Source organism: Mchenga conophoros, linkage group LG12 (assembly GCF_057382185.1).
Source record: "Mchenga conophoros isolate Kocher_MC1m ecotype Shallow Benthic linkage group LG12, M_conophoros_male_GT1.1, whole genome shotgun sequence".
NCBI classification, from domain to species: Eukaryota; Metazoa; Chordata; class Actinopteri; order Cichliformes; family Cichlidae; genus Mchenga; species Mchenga conophoros.
The window spans coordinates 24,298,689-24,323,763 of NC_140537.1; the positions used below are offsets into that span (position 1 = coordinate 24,298,689).

The window sequence follows — 25,075 nt, forward strand, 5'->3', positions numbered from 1 at the left end:
TTGCTTAAGCACATTTTTTGTAACTATTGGCTAATTTTGCAAAACTCTTCACACAAATAAGAAAACCTGTCACCCAATAATCAAAACATTGTAGTTCTCTTGCAAAAGCAAACACAGCTAGATTACAGTTTTTTCTGATTGCTTAAGCACATGTTATGTAACTATTGGCTAATTTAGCAAAACTCTACACACAAATAAAACAACCTGTCACCCAATTATCCAAACATTTTAGTTCTCTTGCAAAAGCAAACACAGCTAGATTAACTCTTCACACCTTTGTAAAAATGGTGTTTCCGTATCAAACAGTACACACAAGCCATCATCTACTAAGCACACAATGCGCCAACTGCACACCGATGGTATGAATACAAAACACATCTGGCGTTTGCCTTCCCTGTGCACAAGGTAGGCTATGTCAGTTTGAGCTCATACTTCTGTCATAGATCCATAAGCATGGAGGGATCCAAACTTCAAGTACTGGTGTTTAGTCAAACACATCAAAACAAACACAAGTGTTTATTTCCAAGTATAGGATTATTTGCAATCGCCATAATGACTATATGGGTTACGTGGTCTGCAGTGAACATGCTTCCTCTGCCCCCTCCTCGTCTTCCTCTTGCTCCTCCTTGTCCTTGTCGTCCTCTTCATCCTACTTCTTCACCTCCACGTCCTCTTCCTCGGCCTCCTCTACTTCTCACTCTTTCTGCTCCCTCCATTGTACTCCGCACACACAGCTTACCTGTATTATAGTGCTTAGGCTGATTGCAAAGTGAACTAATTATCTAAGAAAGTTTTCACATGTGAAAGTGTGCCAGACAGTTGGCAAATTAGTGTTAATGATAGCCATACATGTGTATACTTTTGCTAGGAGTGTGTTGGAAATTTGGAAATTGAGTGTTGTGCAGTGAATTGTGCCTACAGTCTTGCAAAGTGTGTGTTACAAAATTGCAAACTGAGTGCAAAGCAGTTTTTGTGCTTTTAGTTTTGCAAACTCAGTGAGTGGTTTTGCTATAAGTCTGAATAGTTTTAGAGATTGTGCTACAGGAATCACAGTTAGGGTTTAAGCATTCAGAAAAAACTGTAATAACATGTTTGAAAGGAAAAGAAGCAGAGCAGGCTGTGTTACCAAGAAGAAAACAAATGCACGGTTGATATGTGATGAGAGAGTTTTACAACCAGGACGTGACTAGGCCAGTAGTGTCTGTTTACTATAATGGCTATCAATGCAGATCGGTTCGATTTGAGTGACTAATCCGCATCATTACTATCAAAGTCTTATCTAATCATGGCACTAATCTGCGCTGATTTGAGCCGAACAATTGCACAATCAAGTCGACAGTTGACGGACATGATCTCTCATTCGAGTGACTGTCGGTGGATTTGCTGTTCAAATTAGTTTGTTGTTGTCTTATTTTCTTCCTCTCCTCTTCATTTCTCTTCCTTCCTTTTTTTTCACCCCATCAATTTCAGTCATAGCTGCCATTGCAACTGTACAGTGCCACGCATTCCCACCAGCATAGAAAACATCCCTAAATGAGAGTGGCGTTGCTATAACGCGACGTGCCGTGCATGTTTACCTGATTTACATCTAAATGATCTATGTTGTTTGGGTTTTTGTTTTTTTTAGGTATTGTGAATGAAATTAATTATGTAAACTAACTGCGGTGCTCATTTGCATTTCTTGATTGATTTCTGTCCGTTTTGTGTGATGAAAAAAACGAAGAGGGGAGATGGGCACTGACGTTTGTGTGACCATTGAAATTGCAAGAAAGGCGTTTGCCCTCAGGAAGTTCTGCAGATAATTGCAAGCATCTGTCTTGATGTGCACATGTATGAATCCCGAATCAGTTTGAACATGCGTGGCAGTCAAATGTGCGACCTTTGTGCACGCCTGGTTGTGCATCCACAATCCTGGTGCCAGTCAGTGTGGAGGCTTAGTTTGTCTTTGATGAATCTATTTGTTTTCTGTGTTAGTGTGTATGTGTCTGTAAGGTACTGGATATGCATATTCCCAAACTCCTCTCTTTCTCTTTTTCTGTGCCCCTCTCTACTCCTCGCCAGATTACCTGTTAAATATCTATACGCTTGTGTGTCTGCAGCTCTCCTCCAAACTGAAATGAACGACCCAGTTAAATAATAAGCTGAAGGCTAACAGAGGGACCCCATCAACCTCTGAGCTGTATCCTCTCTGAAGCCATCAATCGTGAGACTAAAGCTAGGCTGCATAATGACATTGTGGCAGTGTACTCTCGCTGTGCTGCAAAACATATTAATGTTAGCCATAATGAGTTTGACAGCCCAATATGGTTGTCAGGGATCAGGGCGAATTTCAATTGGCAAACACTGCCCTCAAATGGAAGAGAGGAGTTACAGCAGCTGCAGGAAACGCTGCAGTGTCGCCAGGTTGTGTGACATGCAAACATGCTGTGTGTTTGATTGCACTCTTTAATCATTAAAAAGTCGCTCAGATACCATCAGTTACTTAATTAGTCTAATTCTGTGTAGCTGCTGGCTTGCTGAACATTTCCTTTTCTTTTTTTTACATGAACTTTGTGTGTGTTGACATTTTCCATTTGCCAGAAATTTGAATATGCCTAAACAGAGATTTTGAAGTACTTATTTAAAGTATGGATGGATAATTTTATGACTAACATGCCTGCCTTCCTTGCCTATATCCTAGAATCTTGGAACTCCAGCAGAACGGTGACATGGATATACTAAAACTCAAGTGGTGGCCCAAGGACAGCCCCTGTGACTTCTACAGTTCAGTCCAGACACGACAGCGTGGCAGTGCCCTTGATATCCACAGCTTTGCTGGCGTTTTCTGCGTCCTGGCTGCTGGCGTGGTGCTTTCCTGTCTCATTGCCATGGTGGAAAGCTGGTGGTCACGAAGGAAGGGATCCAGGGTCCCCTCCAAGGAGGTAGGGTGATGGATGAGTGACTGAAAGGAGGAGCAATGATATAGCAGGAGGTACAGGACCTACAATAGATTCTACCTCTTTTCATCCCGTGAAAAGGGAAAAGCATAAATATGTAATAGGTTGAACAAAGGGAATGGATGGATCAAGACAGGGAAAAAAGTGTAAAGTGAGAGTAGAGAGACTTTGATGGAATGGGGGATGGGTTTACTTACAGGTCAAGCTAAAGAAAGGGGAGAAGGATATAACAAAAAGTTTAGACTTTAAATAATTATGTAATTAAAGTTATCAACAAATCCCTCCAGTTTGGGATGCAGGAGCACCAAACACATGAGCAGAGACTTCATAATAAGGGAGGCGTGAACTCTAACAGCCCCCAAAACTGCTGAAAATCACCCTCGTTCACAACGTTACTTCCCCTAAAGTGAATTTGCACATAAGCAGTGTCAGCAATACACTTTCTATGGCGCACATTGTAACTGCATTATTTGCTATGCTTTTGCATAATCTGTCAAAAAGAATTTTGGAAGTCCTTTATTAGCTCTCCAGTAATATAACTGGCATTGATCTTTTGCTTAGTCTTGTGAATATAAAGCTCTACAATGGTAGAAAACAAAAAAGGTAAATCACGACTTCAACGATTTCAGAAGCTCAGTGGAGGGAAAAAAACAATTCATTTTACTTTTACCCACAATCACCATCTGAACACACAGACTATTAGCTTATAAAACATGCTGTCATGTTTTAAATTCCAATTGTTTTTGTAATTAAAGTAACCATCAAATTATCGAAATGATTAACCAGAGACATTGTCTTCCAAAAGCAAATTGAATGTCAGTGTAAACTGAATTAAGCAGCAAATTAAACTTAGGTTAATTGAAGTGAGTGTTAATTTTTCGCTCATGTGTTAGTCCTACTTAATCATCATTACGGTATACTCCCAATTTATAGTGATGTCAAATAAAATCAAATATTAATAACTGACAACGATCTGGGTGACACGTCCAAGTAGATTAATATCTTGACAGTTAAATCGCAAGCCCAACACACGTGCACCAACGCCTGGTTAACTCTGTCATCACAAAAGCCTCTACAGGATTTGATACAAAACATACAACCCCAGTTTGGACTCAGGTTATTGATAAACTGTTGTCATTACTCTTTTTATACTCTTTCAGAATTAGAGAATATTTGCCCTATAATGGATTTAGTTTCCCACAGCTGCTGTCCTGTGAAATCTCACCTCATTTTTAATGCTTAATTAATGGTCTTTTGATCGCGTTAGCTAAATAAAAGTGGCACAAATGCATCAGTGTCAACAGGATGATCAACCACTTATTTTTAAGTTAATATTTTGTGAGAGAGAAAAGAGGACACTGGCACTGTTAAAAGCAGAATACAGAAACAGCCAGAGGGCCTGTTGGAAAGCTGCAGACCAAAAAGCACTGACTCACAGTATTAAACATGGATATTTATACCAGCGTACTAAACAGTGGCAACACTCCACCTTGTAAATTAGCAGCAGCACCCTGTGAAATATCCAATCAGGCTGTGTGTGGTTGATCACCTCAGCAGGAATATCATTTGAGGCAATCAAAATGACTCTGGTAACATCTTCTTCTGGTAGGAACCCTGCGGTATGTGTGACATGGTAGCTTTGTTTGCTCCCTCATTAATAAAACTGCTGATATCTTCAAAGAAAAGCCCAAATGGTAGTATTTTACTTTTGATGCCACATTTGGTGGCATCCAACAATTTGCCCTGACACAGACTCATCAGGCTCATCTGCTTTAAAGACGCGATAGCTATTGCTGCAACCACTGTGCTGATTTATCCACGAACTCAGTTTGCCAGAACAGAAGGAGAAATTGTTAATAAGTATATATGCATATGCAAAACATGCCATTGATGAACTGAGAGAAATGTAACTATGTGTGAAATAATATTTTCACTTTTGCTGAAAAGTTTATTATTTTTGCATCTGCAGCAAATTAGAGTGAGACATGAAGCAGCACAGATTAATTTTTAGCTGAAAATGTTTTTCCCATCAGGTAAATTACTTTAGCTTCAAACAGCTGCTTTTTCCCCCCTTTCTCAGGAGGCTGTCTAATGAAGACAGGTTAAGGTTAACCCGTATGTAATGGTTTAAAAAAACTCATGCTAAATTGATTCTTAACCAGAACATCATAAAAACATCTTACTGGCAGTCAGATGAGAGGTGTTTTGAAATGTCTAACATAATGTGTTACTGATGTTTGGGCTGCGGAAAAAAAATGTCTTCGGCTACTGATTTGTTATCTGCGTGACTCTGAAGACGAGAAACAAGTAAAAGAAGCCTGTCCCCTCTCCTTAATCACCGGTGTCACGCTAATTTAAAATTCCGCTAAGAATAATTTGGAAAAAATGACAAATAGAGGGGTAGTGGAAACTGTGACTGTACAGTCAGGATGATTTAGAGACTGTTCAGGTTACTTTTCATGATAAAACACCAATAACACTACTCATCTGGAAAGTCAATTAGTTGAAAGTTTTAGCTTGAAAACTCTATAAATCATTAAGTGAATGTGGAGAACATTGATATGTCATCAGAAAATTACTGCATCGCTACAATATCTAAATTCTCTCTAGTTATGGTAATTTAGTAACTTAAATGGTGATGTCCTGTAACATGAAGGGCAGAATTACACTAGAGGAGAGCAGAGGGGTGTTTTGTTGTTTGAACAATGCGCCTCATCGGCTAATGTGCACGAGACTGTTTGGCACAAAACCTGAAAGTTGGACTTATAGCACCTTTGTTCACTTCACTCCAATATAGCACCTGCAACGGCTCAATGGGAACAAATGTTTAGTTGTGTTTATTACACATCCTTCAGGCTCCTCGTCCACTGATCAATGTAATTGCACAGTTACATTCGGTCTCAGTGTTGATTCTTTCCTCTTTAAAGACTTAATCAATTTAAGGCTTGATTTGCTAATGTTATGAAGGGCTTTGTGCTCTTTTCTGAATATGTAAGAGCGAGCTATAAGGTCATATGGGAAGTTTTCCATGCATCTGGTATAATGTGTCATTAAGCTGACTACAAGCTGCGGTGAAAATAGAGCAACATGTTGACTGCAGTCCTCTCTGCTTGACTGTTATTTAGTTTCTTCTATACTGAGGCTGTAATTTCATTTTCTATCATCTAATTGCTTTGGTAAATCAAGTTAAATGTATTAGATGTTTACCCAGCATGCTTGCACTCATGTAGAGATCATTCTAGATGTAAGTGAGGCAGAGATGGTATATTTCTTAGTTGAGTTCCTGCCTAAGCATTGTAGCTAATAAGAAAAAAAAACAGTTATTAATTGTAAGCTCTTCTTCCACAACATGCGTCGGATGGCAACATATGCAACATTGGCAGTTAGTCAAGATGCCAATGTTTCATTGTTTATTATCAGTCAGCTTTTTTCTAGCTCTCTCTCTCTCTTTTTTTTTAAATACACACTCACACACAATGTACCCCCTACCTCTAATTCCCGGCTCAGTTAGCAGCTTTAATCTGTCATTCAGACCAGTAGTCATGTCTGCCACTGAGCAGACACAAAGACACCAAACCTTGAGTTGACCCAAAGTCATGTTAAGCCCAGTGTGGCTCAGCTGAAACACAAACAAACACACACACACACCCCCAACCCCCCTGCTATCTTCATTAACCACTAAGAGCAGCCAGTGGAATCAGCCCCAGATTGAACACGGGAGTGGAATCGCGTCAATGACGACAGGAAGGACAGCAGGCATTTGATTCTCTTTGTGGAGAATAAAGGTTTTACATATCAAGGACTCAGGTAGTCACAGAGAACTCACTATTATTATCAATTTAGTTGGATGCATGTCATGGGTGGCAGCTGGATCTGGTGATCTTATATTTAACATGTTAAGACACTTTCCCTTTAATATGGATGTTATATAACCATAATGGATATATGTCAGTGAGAACCAATAGTTGTGTAGATGAGGGAGTGAGATATTATTGTGAATCAAAACAAAGCCCTCGTAAAGCAGTGGGAGCAAACAGATGGGATATCAAAGTTAAGACCAGACTAATAGAGCATCGTTAAAATAGTCCATTCACCGGCTCCGTGTTGAAATGAAGTTGGCTCAGTCAGCCGTGATTGTTTTTGATGGCTGACCCCTGACATTCATCCTTCACCCTGTCACAGCATTGACCTATTGATTGCTGTTGTATAGCTCAAGGTTTGCCCAGAGCAACCGCTGAACATAAAGGAGTCAGTATGCTTCAAATGCAGTGCCTGCCGGATCATCGAACAGCATCTGAAACCTTCGACACCTACACGTTTCCCATTCGCAGCCTCTCTGAAACCAACAATCTAACAAGCGTGGTCAGCTCACTCAATGATAGACGTGGAGGGGGAAATGTAGGCAGGATGTGAACTTGTCTTTCAAGCTCTCTATTTTCACTCTCCGCGCAGCTTCTACCATCACTTTTCACCAAACATGAAATTCATTGAGGAGTTACTGGCCCTACGTGTGAACTATGTGCATCCATATATGACTATCAGATAATTATGTTTCACCGCAGCTTTGAACATTAGAGCTTTCATAGTCAAACATGAAGAAAAATGTATATTTGTCTACAAAGGTAAGTTTAAAATAGAATTCGCCTCGTTGGACATTTTTATTTGGCCGAAATGGTATTTCGTGTCTTGCAAAAACTGTGCAAATGCCACACTCTGATCTCAAATCACCATCTGTGCAGAGTGTTTTCAAACGGGCAGCCAGCTGCAAAGACGGTTGCTGAGAACAGAACAGGAGAGTGTCAAGCTGGGACCACTGCAGCATGTCCTGACTCAGTGGAGGAAGGAAGACAAATTTAAGTCAACTTCAAAGCAGCTAATTAGATAAATTGCATATGTTGCAATTTATCGACTTGGGAAATCTCTGCATCTGCATGCAATTTGGCCTTAGTCATGGCCAGTGGAGTAAGCCTAGTGCGTTCAAAGTCAGCTTCCAAAAGTTAAATTAATAAAGTGAATCAAGCCATAAAGCTTGTAATTAACTCCATGCTTTACTTTCTAACAGTTTAAATAAAGAACTTGATGGCCTCTGTCTTACTGTCAGAGTGAATGTTGAAACCACTTGAAACCATTACAACGGGTCAAGAGCGTGTGGCTCTTTGTTCATTTTTGAAAGCTTCACATAAAGTAGGAAAAGCCTGGTGACCCACTCTTTATGCGTGGGCACAGAAAAATTGGCTTAGTAAGATGCACTGGCAGCTGAAAGATACATTGGGAGTGCAGACTTGGCACGAGGACTCTTTCCACTGCCCTACTCCAACACAGTTAGTTACTCTGTCCAGTAAGCATACAATTTATAGACTATCTTTATAGAGAATTCACTTTGATATCTGCCACCCGGTGGTTTGAATGATTTCCTCTACAAGTGAAAAAAGATAAAACACGACTGAGAAACACTCTAAGTGTAAATATGTCACTGGGGTGATCAGATAGGTCGCTCCTCCCACAGATGTTTGTCAAAGGAGACAAACATCTCCAGATTCTGTACTAAAAAGTGCACTTATACATGTAATCATGTCTGATTAAAGAACATCAAAGACAAATCCAGATTTGTCGCCCATGATACATGAACATGGCCTCCTTTACACCTAAATAGATCTTTTGAGTTCACCCTCATGCGTGCATGCATACATGTCATTGCTGCCTCGGTTTTAGCTCACCTCTTCCATCATGTCAGGCTTGCCTCAAAGTGACGAATGCTCAAACTTTGCGTAAGATATGCCATGTCATAAAAACCCATTAAAATCAAGGTATACAATTTGTATTAAACATGCTTCGTTGGCCCGGGTGTACGTCCATTCACCAGCAGCAATGAAGAATCGGGTTGTTTTGCTCTTAGCGGGCCACATGAGCACCCTATGATGAATGCAAACCACTCATAAAAAGTAATCACTTGCACAAATCATGACTACATTCATCCATCAAACATTTGGCCAACGCAGCGCCTTCACTTGCACATACCTACAGCCATACAAGCTTTCTGCATACCTGACGATCAGCAATTCACTGTTCAAACACTAATACAACTAATTGTGTCTCTGTGTTTCTTATAAATATTAAAACATGCATAATCACATATTGTACATGTCTTTACATGCCTTCACATTCATACTATACGCTGTATCTTGTGTTGACTGTGAGCTGTCGGTGTTCATGCTGCTGTTGTGTTCTGTGTTGTGGAATGGCTGACATTGTTATCTATGAGCCTGCTTCTGTGCATAGAGTTTGCTTAAGAGGTTTTTTTTTTGTTTGTTTCTTTGTTTTAAATCGGGCTTATACACTCACAAATACACAAAGACACACTTCCACAGGCCTGACTCGTGTGAGTAACCAATGATATTAATTTCATCCTGAGCACACTTAAAAAGGATATTATGTAGGGAAAATAAAGGGGAGTTTGTATGACTGTGTATTAACAGTCTCCCTGCAAGTCCTTCCTGCAGTTCTTTGGGGGTTTTTTTTACAGTCATTCACTCTTCTCAAATGAGTTATGACTGCAGTTCATGTTCATTCTTAAGGCACAGGCATGATTTCTGAATTCATTATGTGCTAATGGTCACAAGGGTGGCTAAAACTGATCAACCCTTAACGTTACTTTAGAAGTTGCTCTTGATGCTTTTTTTGACAAGCTCTTTCTAGATGAGTGTCTGAAGCCCATTTCATTCATAACAGGGTGGCTGTGCTGCTTTACCCCTTTTTGCCTATACACACACATACACACACACACACACACACACACACACATATATATGTTCAACCAGAGGTTTGTATGAAAGAGTTCTGTCATTGGACTCAATCTTCAAAACTTCAAATCTGAGAGGAACTTCGGAAATCACATCACAATCACTGTCAGAACTCTTCCATAATGGTAACATCTGTGGTTTTGACTGTGTAGATTTAGCATGAGAGGAGCTGGCACTTCCTTGTGTATCAGGTTCTTTGATACACACAAAACAGGTGACTTCTTATCGCTCTCTCTTTTGTTTTTTCTTGGTGGTTTGGATGGGAATTGCCACTCTTCTTGTTCTACCTCTACACAATGATCTGTGTCACTGTGGCTCAAAGCTCTCATATTGCCTTTTTGCTTTGTTTTTGTAGATAAGTACTCTGTGTTGAGGGGTGTAGCGGGCGAGGGGGAGAAAGAGAGAGAGGGAGAGAGCAATACAAAATGGCATTTAAACATCTCCCCTTTCCAGGTATATAACGACTGTGTGAATGTCTCTCTGAGGACAAAACACAGAGCGACCTGCTTAACTGTGTGTGCTGACTGACTGCCATGTCTTTCTTCTCACTCACCCCCCACCCATCTGTCTTTCCAATTTCCTTCTCTCTCTCCTCCACCTTACCGTCCTCCCATCTGCCTGATCTTGTCTGTCACTCATCCCCTTCTCCGTCTCTGCCCGTCTTCCGTTCGTCTGCCTGTGCATCAATTTGGCTTCTTCCTTGGCGGGGTTCTTGTTTTAATCTTCTCACTCAACTTGCATGAACACAAACACACATACATGCGTATGATTCACTCCACCGCTCTCTTTCTGTCTCTCTTCTCTCAAACCTACACACTTACGCGCTTGCACATCACACACTCACACCAGACACAGGCAGATGGCCCATCTGCCAGGCAAGCTGCCGATCCATGTTCTCACAACCCCAGCGAGCACCCCCTTGCCCTGGGCGGTCAAACCCAGAACCAGACCCCCAACACTGCCAACACCACTGCCCCTACAGCCACCCATTACCAGCCCCCAGCATGCTGTGACATTCCCTGCGCCCTGATTGTCCAGCACTCTTTCGAACCCACAAACCCCTCCGAGCTCACCCCCAAAATGAGAATGACAACCTTCACCACCTCACCTCCAACCCCAAGGTTATATATACAATAGAAGATTTAAAAATATATATATAATTGGTTATTAATGCTTGTGTGTTTTTGAAATGTCAATATGAATGATTATTTATTAAGAGATATAATGAAAATCAGGAAGAATGGTGCAAATGCCGGATGCAGAAGTACCTCATTTTAAAGAAAAAAAAAAGTTTTGTCATCTGGCATGGTGCCAGCTGAACTGTGCAATCATGCCTTTATACCACGAGAGGGTGCTGTCGCTCTATTTTGAGGCAAATTAAGCACCATCTTTCTAAGATAAATGTGTATGTCAGGTCAGCGAAGTGTTTATTTTTAGGTCACAGAGACTTTTGCTACATTTTATATCCCAAATGAAGCCACAAAATATTCTGTCTAAACCAAACATTGTTCTTCAAATATGGCCTTGACTGAAAAATTTGAGTTTTACATTAATTATTTTACTTATAGGCCATTATAGTTCTTAATAAGTGACTTAGTGTTGCTATATCTTATGTAATGTTATAATAGATCTTGTGATGCTGGGAAATGTTACACTCTTCACAGTATAACATAATCTTGTAGTCAGATCTGGCTCTGGGATCTTCTTAAAAAAGAGGAAAGAAACCTTCCATTTTTCCTTGCTTCAGTCCCTTTTGTTCACCCAGTTACCCATTAGTCTCCTTTCACAGACAGCAGGCTGACCATTTGTGATTCACTCTTCTCTTTCAACTCCCCCGCATTTCTTTCTGTACCAACACTGCCCCATTGATGTCCCCTAACTCAAACTTTTAGTGTTTGTATGATAGTTTCACGACAGACGTTAGCGCCCCCTCGTCCTCTCCTTCCTCCCACTGTCCCTCCTTTAGATGGGGCATCACTCCTGGTCCCCTCGTCCTGTGAACTACATACAGTAGGGCCAGAGCCCCCTCCAGAATCCCCCAGACCCAAAGGACACGGTCAGTAAAACTCTCTATCCCCCCTACCTGTATTAATGTGACTCCTATCATCACAAAAACCCTGTATGACGTTACCTAAATAATACTACCCTGGAATTTAAAACACCAAAAATGAAACATCCAAGTTATGTGGTTCCTCCCACCTCACCTACCTCTGAGACAGAAAACCTTACCTCATCTCACCACCTAAAAACCTACAGAAGCACACTGGCACGTTTGTGGACAATGAACAACGTAAAAGTTGTGGAAACTTCTCCAGCACTGTCTTCTGCTCACCTGAGCCCTCTCTCGTCTATGTGCTCACCTCATTCATTGCAAACTGAACTCCCCTGCACTACTATCCACCCTACCCTATGCAGTAAAAGCATGAAACACCTCTCACTGAGTGTTACCATTTTTTAGACTATGTGGATAAGTTATCATATAAGTAAATGTGAATATAGTCATATTTCTTTATAAGTTTCATTTAACTGATACTGTAAGTTAAGTTAAAGCTTAAGTTAATGTATTTGCTGTGTTTCAAGTGGAATTGTTAAGATTGTTAATTGTTAGACATTTTTTGATTTAAGTTAATGATGCAATCCTAAAAAAGAAGAACTTCAGCAATAAATTATGGCCTGGTACCAAATTTACGAGATGTTAATCTCAATGTGAATTTTCCTTATCAAAGTGGCCATAATGAACCAGGTAAAATACATAAGACAAAGTCAGGTACTGTCCAACATTTGAACTGTCTTGCATAGAATAAGTTGTATTTGAAGATTAAGTAGATAATGTATGGTAATGCTTGCTTGATAATTGACCTAACACCCTGGAATCACAGAGCACACAGCATGACTGCAGTGTGTTTCCTGCTGGTATTCCAGATTATCTGCACTCCCTTACAGACCTTGTACAAGTGTGTGTATGTTTCTCTCTTCCAATATCCTGACCACAGCTCAGAGTGTGCTTCTCTATCTTTCCCTTCCATCCTTCCCCTCCTCTCTTTTTGCTCTCCCCGCTTCCTGCCAAATCCATGTTTCCCTGTGGCCATCAAAACATTTTTGTGCTGAACTATTGCAAATACAACGACTTGAAATCGTGTGTCATGTTTGCTTGTTGTCCCGCCCTCATCGTTTCACCATCTGCTTTGTCTAACACCTTTCTCTTGCTTTCACTATTATTTTTAATAACCATTTATACTGGTTGGATGGATGACATCCCTTTTGCTGAATACAAATACACCCCATACTATGTCCTCTCTGCACATACTCTGTTTCCTTTGTTGTTCTCTTCCTCTCTTCCTTACTCCTGTATTTGCACTACCCTCACTCCTTTCCTTTACTCCCTTTACCTCCTTCTCTTCCTTTATCCAACTTTCCTCAATTTATCCCTCCCATTTGCATTCCTCTTATCTTGTCCTTCTCCATATCTCCTTATCTCCATCTCCCATTCTTAAACATTGTCCCTCGATCTTTCTTCTATCCCATCCCTACTCGCCTTTCCTTTCAAACGTCTTCTTCCATTTTCCCTCACTTCCCATTAACATTTTCCCCTCTTTCCATTTACCATCACCTCTTCTCCGTTCTACTCCTTCCCTGCCCCTCCCCACCTACAGGACGATAAGGAGATCGACCTGGAGCACCTACACCGCCGGGTTAACAGCTTGTGCACCGAGGACGAAAGCCCCCACAAGCAGTTCTCCACCTCTTCCGTCGATTTAACACCCCTTGACATGGATGCGCTACCTGCTGCCCGCCAGGCGCTTGAGCAGATCAGCGATTTCCGCAACACCCACATCACCACCACCACCTTCATCCCTGAGCAGATCCAGACCCTAAGCCGTAGCCTCTCTGCCAAAGCCGCCGCTGGATTTTCTGCTGGTTTCAGTAGCGGTGGCAGTGGCGGGGGTGTCCTCCAGGACCACCGGACTGGTGGGATGGGCCCTTTCAGGCAGAGGGCCCCCAATGGTGGCTTCTTCCGCAGCCCCATTAAAACAATGTCCTCCATTCCCTACCAGCCCACAGGTCCAGGACCCAACTTTGGCTATGGCAATGATCCAGACAGGGGCACCTCCATATGAGGAGTTGCTAAGGTTGTTTCAGGAAGAAGAGTTATATGCAGGAGGAGGCGAGGTGGTTCTAGTCAGTCATAGGTGGTAGAACAGATATGATGTGGCTAAGTTCGAAAGTCAGAAGGTGGAGATCTGTGTACATAGGAATCTTTCTGTTTTCAGTTTCAGCTGGGGTGTTTCCAGGGGTGTCTATTTTATACATGGGGAAGTCAAAGGAGGTGGAAGTCTGTTGGGGTGTTCCTCATTTGTGCAAACCACGGTGGTGAGGTGCAAGAGGGGAAAGGGTGCGGGAGGGGGCTTGACTCTTTGCTTTATTGTTGTTGTTCTTGTGATTGGGGGATTATTTTTGAGATGTGTGTGAAAGGGAATCTTGTTTTTTTTATTGTATCAGTTTTATGACATGGGATCTGCCTCATGTTACGGGATCTGATGAAACAACCTGACTCCTATTACTATCTAAACTCCCGTCTCGGAGGGTTTAGTTTATACTAGTTCAGCTCCAGGAAATACTCTTATATTCTTGTTAGCTCCAGGGCTGTCATTTGTGGATGACTGGTGATCTCTTTAGCCATGAAACAACTTCAAGGGGGCTTCTACTACTAAGCAATTATGGGGCTGTTATTTTGTGAAGGTATATAAAACACATATACTTTTGTCAGTGGCCCTCGGAATACATACAGTACACAGCCCGTGTAGTGTTTTGAAAAGGCCCCAACTCAATGAATATTGGAAGAATCCACTTCGCCAGTTTAACTCTGCCTTTTCACGCTGTTTTCTCTTTTCTGGTGGCGTTTCACCAATACCTGGGGCTCTAAATCTGTAATCATCTCCAAGATGGTGTCCACACTGTGGCCTGACTAAAGAGAAGGCTGAACACATAGCGACACCTTCCTGGTGCATCGATCTGGAAACTGTTGAAATGCCATGACAGTGCAACAGTATGACACTGTAGAAATTGCCAGTTTGGTGCATCAATCTTAAACTACTTCTGCCATTTTTTTTCTTTTTTTGGTGCATCAGCTTGAAACTGTTTTCACCATTCTGATGCACATTAAACTCTTTGTCAATCCCACTGCACTGTACCAGTGCCCACAGACCTGTAAGTGATTGTATGTAGATCTGACCTTTTCTTTTCTCACCTGTACTGTGCTATCTGCTTTTCAAGTCAAGGTGAGATCCTCTAATCTGACTCTAAGAGGTATAGTAAAAAGCAGCTTAAAAAAAAAACTAAAAAAACCCATAAAGGACAAGCTGAAAGACTTCAAAAAGCTTATGCTTATTATATGTCTTTTATTGAATTTTGTTTTTGGAAAAAAAAATAGATTTTAATGCGTGGAATGTGTTTTGGTCAGGAAGTACAAGAAAAAAAATTAACATTGTTCTAAGCTGTCTATGTTGTTTTTTTATTTTTCAGCAAATTTTGAAAAACTGCTAAATGAGTGCTGTAGTCTCTGGTTTTGCATCATTAAGTCATTCAGACGTTTGATTTTTGTTTTTTCTTTGTTTTGCTTACTTTTAGTGCTACCATGGCTCGGGTGTTTAAAAAAAGATAAAATGTCACTCTGTAATGTCATCAAGTTCATGAATCACTTCTTATCAGGTTCAAGTGGTGAAATGGAGTTTTATTTTGTGTTGAGGAGAAGCCATTGCAACAGCATCTTCAGTGCAGGCCTTACGTGACAACTAGTTCGCTGTAACCTCCCAGCTTCCAGTTAAACCCAATATATCAGTGTACTGGGACTATTTAAGAAGAACAGATCAGTGGTTGTGCTGCGGGTGATGGGAAAGTTATGAAGATCCAAAGGCCATCACAACTCAATGGCTGCCTTTTGCGAGACGAGTCCAAAATGCGGTTCTGTTTCATACTTTTCATGTTAAGGGTACTGTTTATATAACTTTTTGTTTGTGTGTCTGTTTGTTTGTTTGTTTTTTTAAGTGCCAATTAATTAAAATGAGACCATTAAGGTGCATTTTGGGGTGGGGAATGGTACACTGAGAGCATTAAAGGAATATTTTATGGGTCACGGGAGGGGGGTGGGCGGGGTTGGTAAAACGGAACCAAACCTTTTTCACTAACGCTGTATTAATAATTGATAACGATAGTTGTTTAGAACAAGTTTTCAGTTTGTTATCTTAAAGAACTAAAACTGCAAAATGTTGTGTGTAGAGAATTCAGTCACGCCACAGTGTTTTGAAGCAAGCGTTCTTAGGCATTCTTTTCTTATATTAGGCTACAGTATGGCTATCGAATGACAAATAGGACACAGACATTTAAAAATTTTTATTTAGTATAAACAAAAGAGACATTATAAAAATGTATATTTTACATGTCAATGCTATTTTTGTTTAACAAAAAGAAAAGAGTATATCACATTGGGCTTTGGTGTTGAGTTTGAGCAGTCACATTGCTGCATTTGGCTTTTCCCTTGTCTTGCCCATGGTAAACATGAACACACACGAACCGTTTGCTTTTCTCATGTCATCCTGAGTTCATTTTATTATTTGCTAGCTAAATAACGAAAAGTGGCAAGTTCACTAAAAAGAAAGCATGCACAAACTTGCTGTTTTGCTATCTGTTAACATTTTTAATTTCATACATAGAACTACAGGATTTACTTGATAATTTTCAAAAATTTATGATGTACAGTATTTAATATAGGCCTATTTTGTTGTATGTGTTGCATATTATTCAAAAACCGAACAAACTGGGGCCTCTGTTACAAGTGGCAAAGCTTTCTGTGTATAATTTGTCTAATAAACAGGTTTTCTACAGTGGGATGGTATTTGTTGTCTTTGCTAATGTAGACAACCATCAGAGGAAAGTCACACTTCAAAATTCAACATGAAAAAACACAACAGTTTGTGAATAATTAGTTAAAGAAGAGGATATTTATCGTTCCTTACATTAAACAGCTGTGCTCAAACTTATTTTGGCATGTTCCCCCTGCCCCATGACTTTCATCAATTCTTTACAATATAAAAACAACCAGATGAATTCTCTGTGATGTAAACATTAGCACAGTAACATCAGCAAACTATTGTTTATTTCTGAGGAAAAAAGTAATTCTACATAGTGTCACTTTTGCTTTTTTCTAACATGCTTGGCTGTGTCCCACCTGCAGTGGCTCTAAATCCCACCACAGACTGAGAAACACTGCACTAAACATATCACTTCCTGGTTCCCAACACAAGGGAAAACTCTTCACATTTTTTTCTTATAAAGGAAGCATCTAAAGATTTAAATTCACAGCTTTCACCGTTTTCATGTATTTTACGGCAGCGTTGATCCAGATACTGGATATCAGAATCATGATAGAAGTGGATACAAATGTTTTGTGAGTTCATTTCATGTGTGGAATACGTGTGAAGTTCAAGCCTGAGCTAAGCTTTTGTGTCTTTCCTATATAGGCTATCACTTCAAAGGCCCATATACTGCTGTTAACAGCTGGATAGAGATCCTGCTAAGGATGACTGCTGTCAAGTTCACTGGAGCATTACACTGCAATAGCCTTTGTGAACCAGATAGTGGCACTACATAGCTCCCACAAGTGTCTCTCTGAACTTACTGTTAGCACTCAGTGATGAGTTGAATGGTTGTCAGGCATTCCCAGAGCTAATTAGAATTAATGGAAGACAGTGATGGACACAGCTGAGCCACAGCAAATTTGAACTAAAGGTCTGAGATCACTGTAAGCAACTTAATGTAGACTTAACCACTCACATTTCACCCTTTTGAAGAGGAAGCATATAGATTATAGACTCTAAAACAACTATGGATTCTTTTTATGGCATAAAATATAACTTGTAATAGATCTCTATATATTTAATGAGAAGCCTCAAGAAAATAATATAGACACGCACAAAGCTTTGTTAAATATGATTTTACTAAAGATTAAGTCTATACTGGTTTAGCTATAATGAAGGGAGTCTAGTTGAAATGCTGTTAATTTCGAGTTTTATTGACACAGCTCCTGTAGGTAAAATGGATGAGTTCCAGTGAGTTCCAATTAAAACATCAAGTATTTAAATTCCATGATCTTCATTTTTCGGGAACAGGAAGCTTCCCCTCCGTTGTTTCCTATTTTAAAGTTACACATTTAGAAGATTACTTCATCCGAAGCAATCCCTGATCTATGCGGGTTTAGTTGATTTAGTTGAAACGCAGATACGTTTTGAAATCCCTGTCCAGCTCCCCTCACCCCAGTCTCGTGCCCGTCGCGCCCCTGTCTCCAGGGAGATGGGAATGAGAAGGGGCAGCACGCAGACTCCTCTCGCGCACTGGAATGGGAGCCCGCCACTCTCCCTCGAGGAGCCCCCCAGGCGTGACCAATGGAACATAGAGTCTCCATTGTGGCTGCGACACTTTAATAATCGTCAGCTACAATATCCAACCTGTCGGTAGCTTCAGGAGCCCGGCACAGCCCGTTAGATGGGGGGGCTCGTAGGTGGGAAGAGGGGGCAAACGCTCGGCGCCAGACCTCTAGCCCGCAAGACGTCCCCATGATGAATACATGAATAAAAAATGGAAAAGACTGATGTCGGATTATCTCTGAAATTATGGGGTTCCTTCACACAATTCCTTGCCATATATTGTGTCGTGGATATCTCGCGGATTATGAATGAAAACGCAAAAAAAAGAATTCTTTATTTTTTTTTATTATTTGATAAGTTTATTTCATTTGAATTTGGTTAGATTTTTTTTTAATATTACCAGGATACTTTGGCAGCTACATTCGGGTTTGCATCTCTTGATCTTTGTGTCCCATACACCGATCTTGTGCATATCCTTCTAATCCTTCTAATTGACTGCGCTGAGCCCATTTCCCATCAGCAATCACCCTCTTGCTATTTTGCCAGATGCCTAAAGTTTACATCTCGGTAAGCACGGCTCCTTTGATCATCAGACTGAACGTGGTTCAATTTGCTTCCCGTTGATTTTTTTTAACTGTAGCTTTAAAAGCCGTATTTCGTTTTTCTAAAGGTCGCCTATCTTATAGAAGGCATGGTGAAGTTTGGCAATAACGTCGGTGTGTGTGTGCGCGCGAGAGAACCCTTCAACTGCGCGCCACTTGTGTCAGTATGGAAACAGTGTTGAGACCCCTACTCATGTTTCCGTTCCCTGTGAAGCCCTTTTTTACCGAAAGGGCGGTTCCGAGAGCTGGATCAAAAGGTTTTAGAGCCTCTACAAAAGAAAAATGGAAACTGGAGATGATCTGAGAATGAATGAATGAGCGCGCGAGCCCCAGGAACCGCTACATTCTTTTTTTTTTTTTTTTTTTTTTTTTTGGCTTTTGGTCACGCTTCATCTACCCACGACTTTTCTTCCTCAACTTTGTTCATTTCTGCTACTGGTGAAATCCAGCAGTTTGGTTTTGGCTGAAGCGGTTTTATAGTGGAAAGCATTAAATGAACTAACCGAGTCGCCGCTTCCACAGCCGTGGGTAGCAAATTAACCACTTGAACCTTGCCATGCGCCTCTTTAACCCTCTCCCTACTCTGCGTCATTCCTGAGATGTAACACGGGCTCAGAAGCAGGTAGGTGTTCTTGTCCCGTCCACGCTCCTCACCTAAAAACCGTCATCACTTGCACGTGCGTCCTGTGGGAGGTTCCCCTTACCTCCCTTGTGTTAAACACCCCCTTAAATTGTAACGTTATCATAAACAGTCCACCGTCGGGGGGTCATAATCGCCTCTCTCGGGCTTTACCGAGACTTCTCATTGGACGTCAACACGCGACCGACGCGAGGAGGGGGGCTTCCAGGCGCGTGCCGCTTTTTAAACCGACGCCGCGCCTTGAGACACCAGAGAAGGAGTCTCGCACGCGACACTCACATTCACACGGTGAGACAACATAGCTGTGCGTGCCTCCGATAACTTTTTTTCTCCACAGTGTTTTTCTTGGGGGGAATCATGGATGTCCTAACTGTGGAGGGCTGGAGCAAATGCGCACGTGAGGCGCCGGCCACGCACTCGCGGCAGCAGAGTTGTGGGAGCCCCAGAGAGGTGGAGAGGGGAGGGAAGCAACAGTTCGAGGAGTCCCGCTACGAACCTGGGCTGACGCTCGTGGACAGCGATAGCGACCCACGCGCCTGGCTGGCTTCCGCTTCTGGCACCTGTGCGGCACACGCCACTTCACCCGACTACCTGCGGCACTCGCCATGTCCGAGTACCGGCTCCTACCACGGTGAGGAACAGCACCAGTGCGTGCAACTTTTGAGCAGCTTTTATTATCTAAAAACCGGCTCATGCAACAGGCAGCAGGGGCTATTGGTGGTAACTGATGTAATTTATCAAGCTCTGGAAGTTAAATATAAACAGAAGGAGCGCTGCCTTTATGTAAATTATAACGTTTTTTGCGCAGTTGGAAAGTTGTAACGAGTTTATTGTCTAAAATAGTACTGATACGCTTTTTTCACAACCCAGAGTGTAGCTTAATTTCTTTTCATTTTTCAGAGACTGGCTCCCCGGGTTCCTCAGGCCATCCCAGCCCACAGAGCTACAGAAAACCTGCCAAGAGCCTCACGTCTTCTTCTCTCAAAGTCAGGGAGTTGTGTCGCCTTAAAGGCACCCTCACCGGGCCCGAAGAGGAGGCCTCCGTGAGACAGAGAGCCCCCTCCCACAAGCCTGTCAATGGGATTCAAAGGCAAAGGAGAGTGGCCGCCAACGCGCGTGAGAGAAGGCGAATGCACGGGCTCAACCATGCGTTTGATGAGCTGCGCAGCGTCATCCCAGCGTTTGACAACGACAAGAAGCTCTCGAAGTATGAAACTCTGCAGATGGCGCAGATTTACATCAACGCCCTCGCCGAGCTTCTCCAAGGTCCAGTGTCCTCCTCCTCTTCCTCCAGCAGCAGCAGCAGCAGTAATAACGACATCTCCAACAACACCAGCTCGCCAAAGTGTGACATTATGCTCTCGTCCACCGCTGGTTATGACGGGATGAAGGACAGGGCCTCTCAGTCTCCCTCAACCTGCAGAGCAGCGGACCCTGCGCCCGTTTCAGGTAGCAGCTTACCTGTGCACATCAGCGGGGTGCCCTTCTGTTCCTCCTTCGACGAAAGTTCGTTTTCCACTAGAGTTGAAAAAGCGATGTGTTCCCCGTCTCCTTCGGCATCTGCTCGGGCGGGCAGTTCGCAGTTTGCAAATGGGAGGAAAGCGTCTCCCCGGAGCGACGGAGAGTTTTCCCCGCACTCCCACTTCAGTGACTCGGATGAAATAGCGATGGAGCTTCATTCGAGTGAAGAAGACGATCTTTCAGAACTGAAGCTGCCCTCACACCATCACCGCACAATTTCCTTCTAAATTCCCACATAAAGACACAGTATAGCGAAGTTTCTCTATAGCCTACAGTGAAGTAATGTCCATAAGACGTGTCAATCATAGCGATAGTCCTGCGTTGACGAAATGCGTTTGTAAGAGAAATTCTTGCTTTTTGCAAATAAAAGAAAAAGAAGTTTAATGTTTAATTTAACATGTTGCATCGTTTAAAGATCTTTTTTAAAAATGTGAGTAAGGCCTAATTCGATTCTGCCAATAAATATCTATCCTATAATTTTTCAGTCTCCATGGAGACGTGGTTGGAAGACCCCTCTGCCATGTCGCGCGCAGCACTGCCACGGGTATTTCCCACGTCCCTCCAACCAAAAAGCTGTCTTCCACAAAAAAATCACAAGTTTATGGATAATTGCTTATATTTGATAATGTAAATACGTTTTTGTAGCTATGAAATGAGTTTTGTTGTGATTTATGTTTTTTTTTTGTAAAAATGAATTTTGTTTTGCAACTTTAAAAGTTCACGATGTGCACTTTAAACTATAAGAGCCAGAGGCTTTGTTTGTTGTTTGTTTGTTTTCACACCATAAATATAAAAATAGAGGTTTGCTTTGTTTGTTAGTGTAGTGCTGCCAACTCCATACAAATAGCCTATTTAATGTAGCCATCATTGCTGCCGCCTTTTGTATTTTCTTTTTTTTTATCTTCACATCAGCTTGTGTGTCTTTTTTCTTTGGTTGGTAACTGTTTTTGTTCTTGTATGTAATGTATTTATTGCTCATAGCCCATGTTTCATGTGATTTGCTTTTTTAAGTTAAATTTGCCCCAGGAAAAAAGCAATCATTCGCCATTCTTAGTTATGTTAATTTGATTTTGGAAATAATAAAAAAAAAAAAGCAAACGAAAATGTCATGTCTCTGTTTCTGTGACCCTGTTGATGATGATAATAATAATAATAATAATTTCTTTATTTCTATGGATAAGTTCCAAGTAAAATAGCACCAAAACGTTTTATTGCCTAATTCTTGCATATAATGCATAAACCTTAACGAATTTTGAATCGATAAAATAACGTTAACGTCAGTTTTGGTTCCATAGGTTTTATGAGTTAGGCAAATACAAATAGGCCAAGAAGTTTGATTTTATCCCTAAAGCTATAGGAGGAAAAAAACAAATTTAAACACGCATTTATGTCTAATTATAGACGCTTTTAATATTTGAGCTTCTCTTATGTAATGTGATGTAAACACGCGCTCGCATATGTTGCAGGTACACGCGCCCCCCCTGGCTTGTTGCACCTTGTGCTCCAAAGTTGCAGTGATCGACTTCTTCAACACAGAAAAGTTCGCTTTAATTAATTTCAGTCTGTTGCTTCCTTGAAACAAACTTTTTTTTTCTTTTTCCTGAACTCTTGCCACGCTGTCCATTTGGTGAATATCGGATTTATTAATGGGGAATGTGCATTAATTTCAGGCTATTGTTGGCAGGCTCGTGGGCCGAGGTGTTGGATGGCCTCAGTGAAGCACGCTCTGTCAGCTGGTGAGCGCTCACGGGTCCCCACCGTGTCCCCGAGGACCTGACTCGAGAGGGAACACACTTTTCTCCATTAAAGAAAGGCCTGCACACACACGGGTGCGCGCACATACACGCACACACTGACACACGTGTACACCTCTTCGCCTCCGCTTCTTTCTTTCTCTTTCTTTCTTTCCGTCAACTTAGACAAACACGCACGTGGAACGCACGCACCCCGCTCGCGCGGGCTCTGGCAACCTGGGCTGCTGCGTGACTCAGGCTCAAATTAGTCGTCCCCTCCACCCCCGCCCCTCTTTCTTCAGGCTATTTACTACAATGCTTAAAAACCCTGGCGGATAAAGGTGCCTGCTACAGAGGAGAGGAGCAAAATAGGCACCTTCGAAATTATTCATGATGGTGAGCAACCTGTTTGCTACCTGTCACTGCTATGTCTCCCACCCACTGTTATGAGCCAATCGCAGTCTGCGCCCCTGCGCTCGCCCCTCGAAGGCAGGGAATAAAGGGGAATATAATAAGGAATCCGTGTTAAATTATTAAAAGAATTTATGCAGCTAGAGCTGTATCCGAGTATGATCGGACAGCAATTTGAGCCGAGTTCGTTTTGCGGTGAAGCGAGCTCAAGTTTCGTAAACATTTTTTTTTTCAAATGGATACAGAAGAGCCAGAACAGTAACACTGATCATCTGTGTAACCACCAACCCCCCGCAGAGATGTTTAAGACGTAACCGACTAGAATGAGGCCACAACAAGTATTCAAATTCTGGTCTAGGATCGGGTTCAAAGAATCACTGACACTTCTCGTTATTCAGCGCAATGTTAACAGCTGTCTGAATCAGATAAAAACAAATAAATAAGTAAACAAATGAAACGAGATTAGCTGTAAAACGACATCCACGCACAACAAAGAATGTGGCGCCCGACGCTTTATGTTTAAGCGAAGCAGTTTGTTTTTATTTCTAGAGCATTCATGCTTGATGGGCTATGCAAATACTCAGGCTTAACTGGGAAACCCACAACCGCTGAGCTTTCCGAGGAGTTTCTATAATATGACAGGCTATTTGGATTTAAATTGATGGTTTACCGCAGAAACCACAGGATTCGACTTCTAATAATGCAATACCTTTATTTTATCTTATTTTTTGCAGGGTAGAGTAATTTGCTGACTTCTTTCTTAATATAAAACGACACAATTTTTCGGCTACATTAGGGTTAAAATTTCTATAAACAAACATATACAAAGTTTAAAAAAACATTTTAAAAAAAGCATATCTGTAACAGGTGGGATGCTGGTAGGCAGGTGGAGGTCTCGCTGTTTCAGGCACATTAATTATTAATGCATGGACGTTATGAAAGAAAAAAAAACAGAGTTCGGGAGAATGGGGCCCCTGACGCGTGTGGATACTGCTGCGAGTAAAAGGAGAAGCAAAAAGTAGAAACAGAACAACAAACGCACATAGAGCTTAATTTGCTTGTGGCTAAAGCTTAAACTCAGATGTAAGTTTTGCACATTGTCTTTACTGCTTTAACATATTTTCGACCTCTGCAGATGCCAAAAGAATAAGAAACTTAAATGCATCATGCACAGTGCATAACACTGAAAAAAAGGTGCAAGTTTTGTGCAAACTGGTTAAATCAGCAGGGATCAATGAAATAATTATTTTTTAATTCTATTTTTCCTGCATTAAGAAGTTTAAAAGTTCCAGTGAAGTCCTGGGATGATAAACAGTCAATGCATCTGAGGCTTGTGTACCTTCGTGCTCATTTCTATAAATATATTCAGAAAATGTGCATTCCCCAACTTTTTTTTAATGAAAAGAAAGGCACTTGCATTTTGTATGAGATATGGGGAGCCGAGTTGTGTGCTGTCCAAAAAGCCACTGGTCTCTCTGGGGACCCAGAACAAAAGGCAGAACTGGGCCATAGTTTCCATCTGCTGTCTCAGAGACAGAGAGAAAGAGAGGTAGAGAGAGGGCAGTGAGTGAGGACACCATGGGCAGATATAGAGACGGAACAATGAGTGAGTGTGTGTGTGTGTGTGTGTGTGTGTGTGTGTGTGTGTGTGTGTGTGTGTGTGTGTGTGTGGTGCTGGTGGGGGGGACGAAAGAGAAGAAGAGCAGCAACAGGGAACAGGATGAGAGTAAGGGCAATCAAAAGTTGGAATAACTTAATTTCTATTCGGTTTAACCAACTGTAAAGGGCTAACACACACACGCAACAATAACTAAACACCTATTTGATCTTTATTTGATCCTCATATTAGCCTAAAGAACCCACCTTTCATTAGTTGCCTATTATAACGCGTTGCAATGTAACCTATAGTGACCAGCAAACACACAATGCAGCTGTGATGCAAGGAGCACCTGTTGCATTGCATGCTCCAACTCAGTGATGCTATTAATTGTTAATGAGTTTCATTGGAAATG

The 25,075-nt window shown here is 41.6% G+C and overlaps 2 protein-coding genes across 5 annotated transcripts in view; both read left to right on the forward strand.

Moving 5' to 3' along the window:
• grid2 (glutamate receptor, ionotropic, delta 2) overlaps window positions 1–15,196 on the forward strand; it is a 548,235-nt gene extending 533,039 nt beyond the window's left edge. Inside the window, exons 15-17 of one of the 4 annotated variants that reach the window (XR_014894671.1) lie at window positions 2,681–2,921; window positions 10,092–10,189; window positions 13,390–13,516. Coding sequence is in view for 2 of the 4 variants with exons in the window: in XM_085294681.1 (XP_085150807.1) it covers window positions 2,681–2,921; window positions 13,390–13,854 (706 nt within the window). In the remaining 2 variants the exon portion in view is untranslated. Of the gene's footprint in view, window positions 1–2,680; window positions 2,922–10,091; window positions 10,190–10,585; window positions 11,793–13,389 lie in introns of all 4 variants that reach the window. The other 3 variants (XR_014894670.1, XM_085294682.1, XM_085294681.1) reach the window with 3 other exon arrangements.
• A 692-nt stretch (window positions 15,197–15,888) lies between these two features.
• Window positions 15,889–22,023, forward strand: atoh1a (atonal bHLH transcription factor 1a). Its single transcript, XM_085294683.1, has 2 exons — window positions 15,889–20,029; window positions 20,299–22,023. The coding sequence occupies exons 1-2, from the start codon at window positions 19,756–19,758 to the stop codon at window positions 21,144–21,146; spliced, it is 1,122 nt and encodes a 373-aa protein (XP_085150809.1). The 5' UTR covers window positions 15,889–19,755; the 3' UTR covers window positions 21,147–22,023.
• Window positions 22,024–25,075: the final 3,052 nt, after the last annotated feature.

Excerpts from the sequence above, each read along its gene's own strand:
- atoh1a (XM_085294683.1), top strand. The coding sequence starts at position 19,756 with ATGGATGTCCTAACTGTGGAGGGCTGGAGCAAATGCGCACGTGAGGCG. Across the intron at positions 20,030-20,298 it reads GAGTACCGGCTCCTACCACG|AGACTGGCTCCCCGGGTTCC; the intron begins GTGAGGAACAGC and ends TTCATTTTTCAG.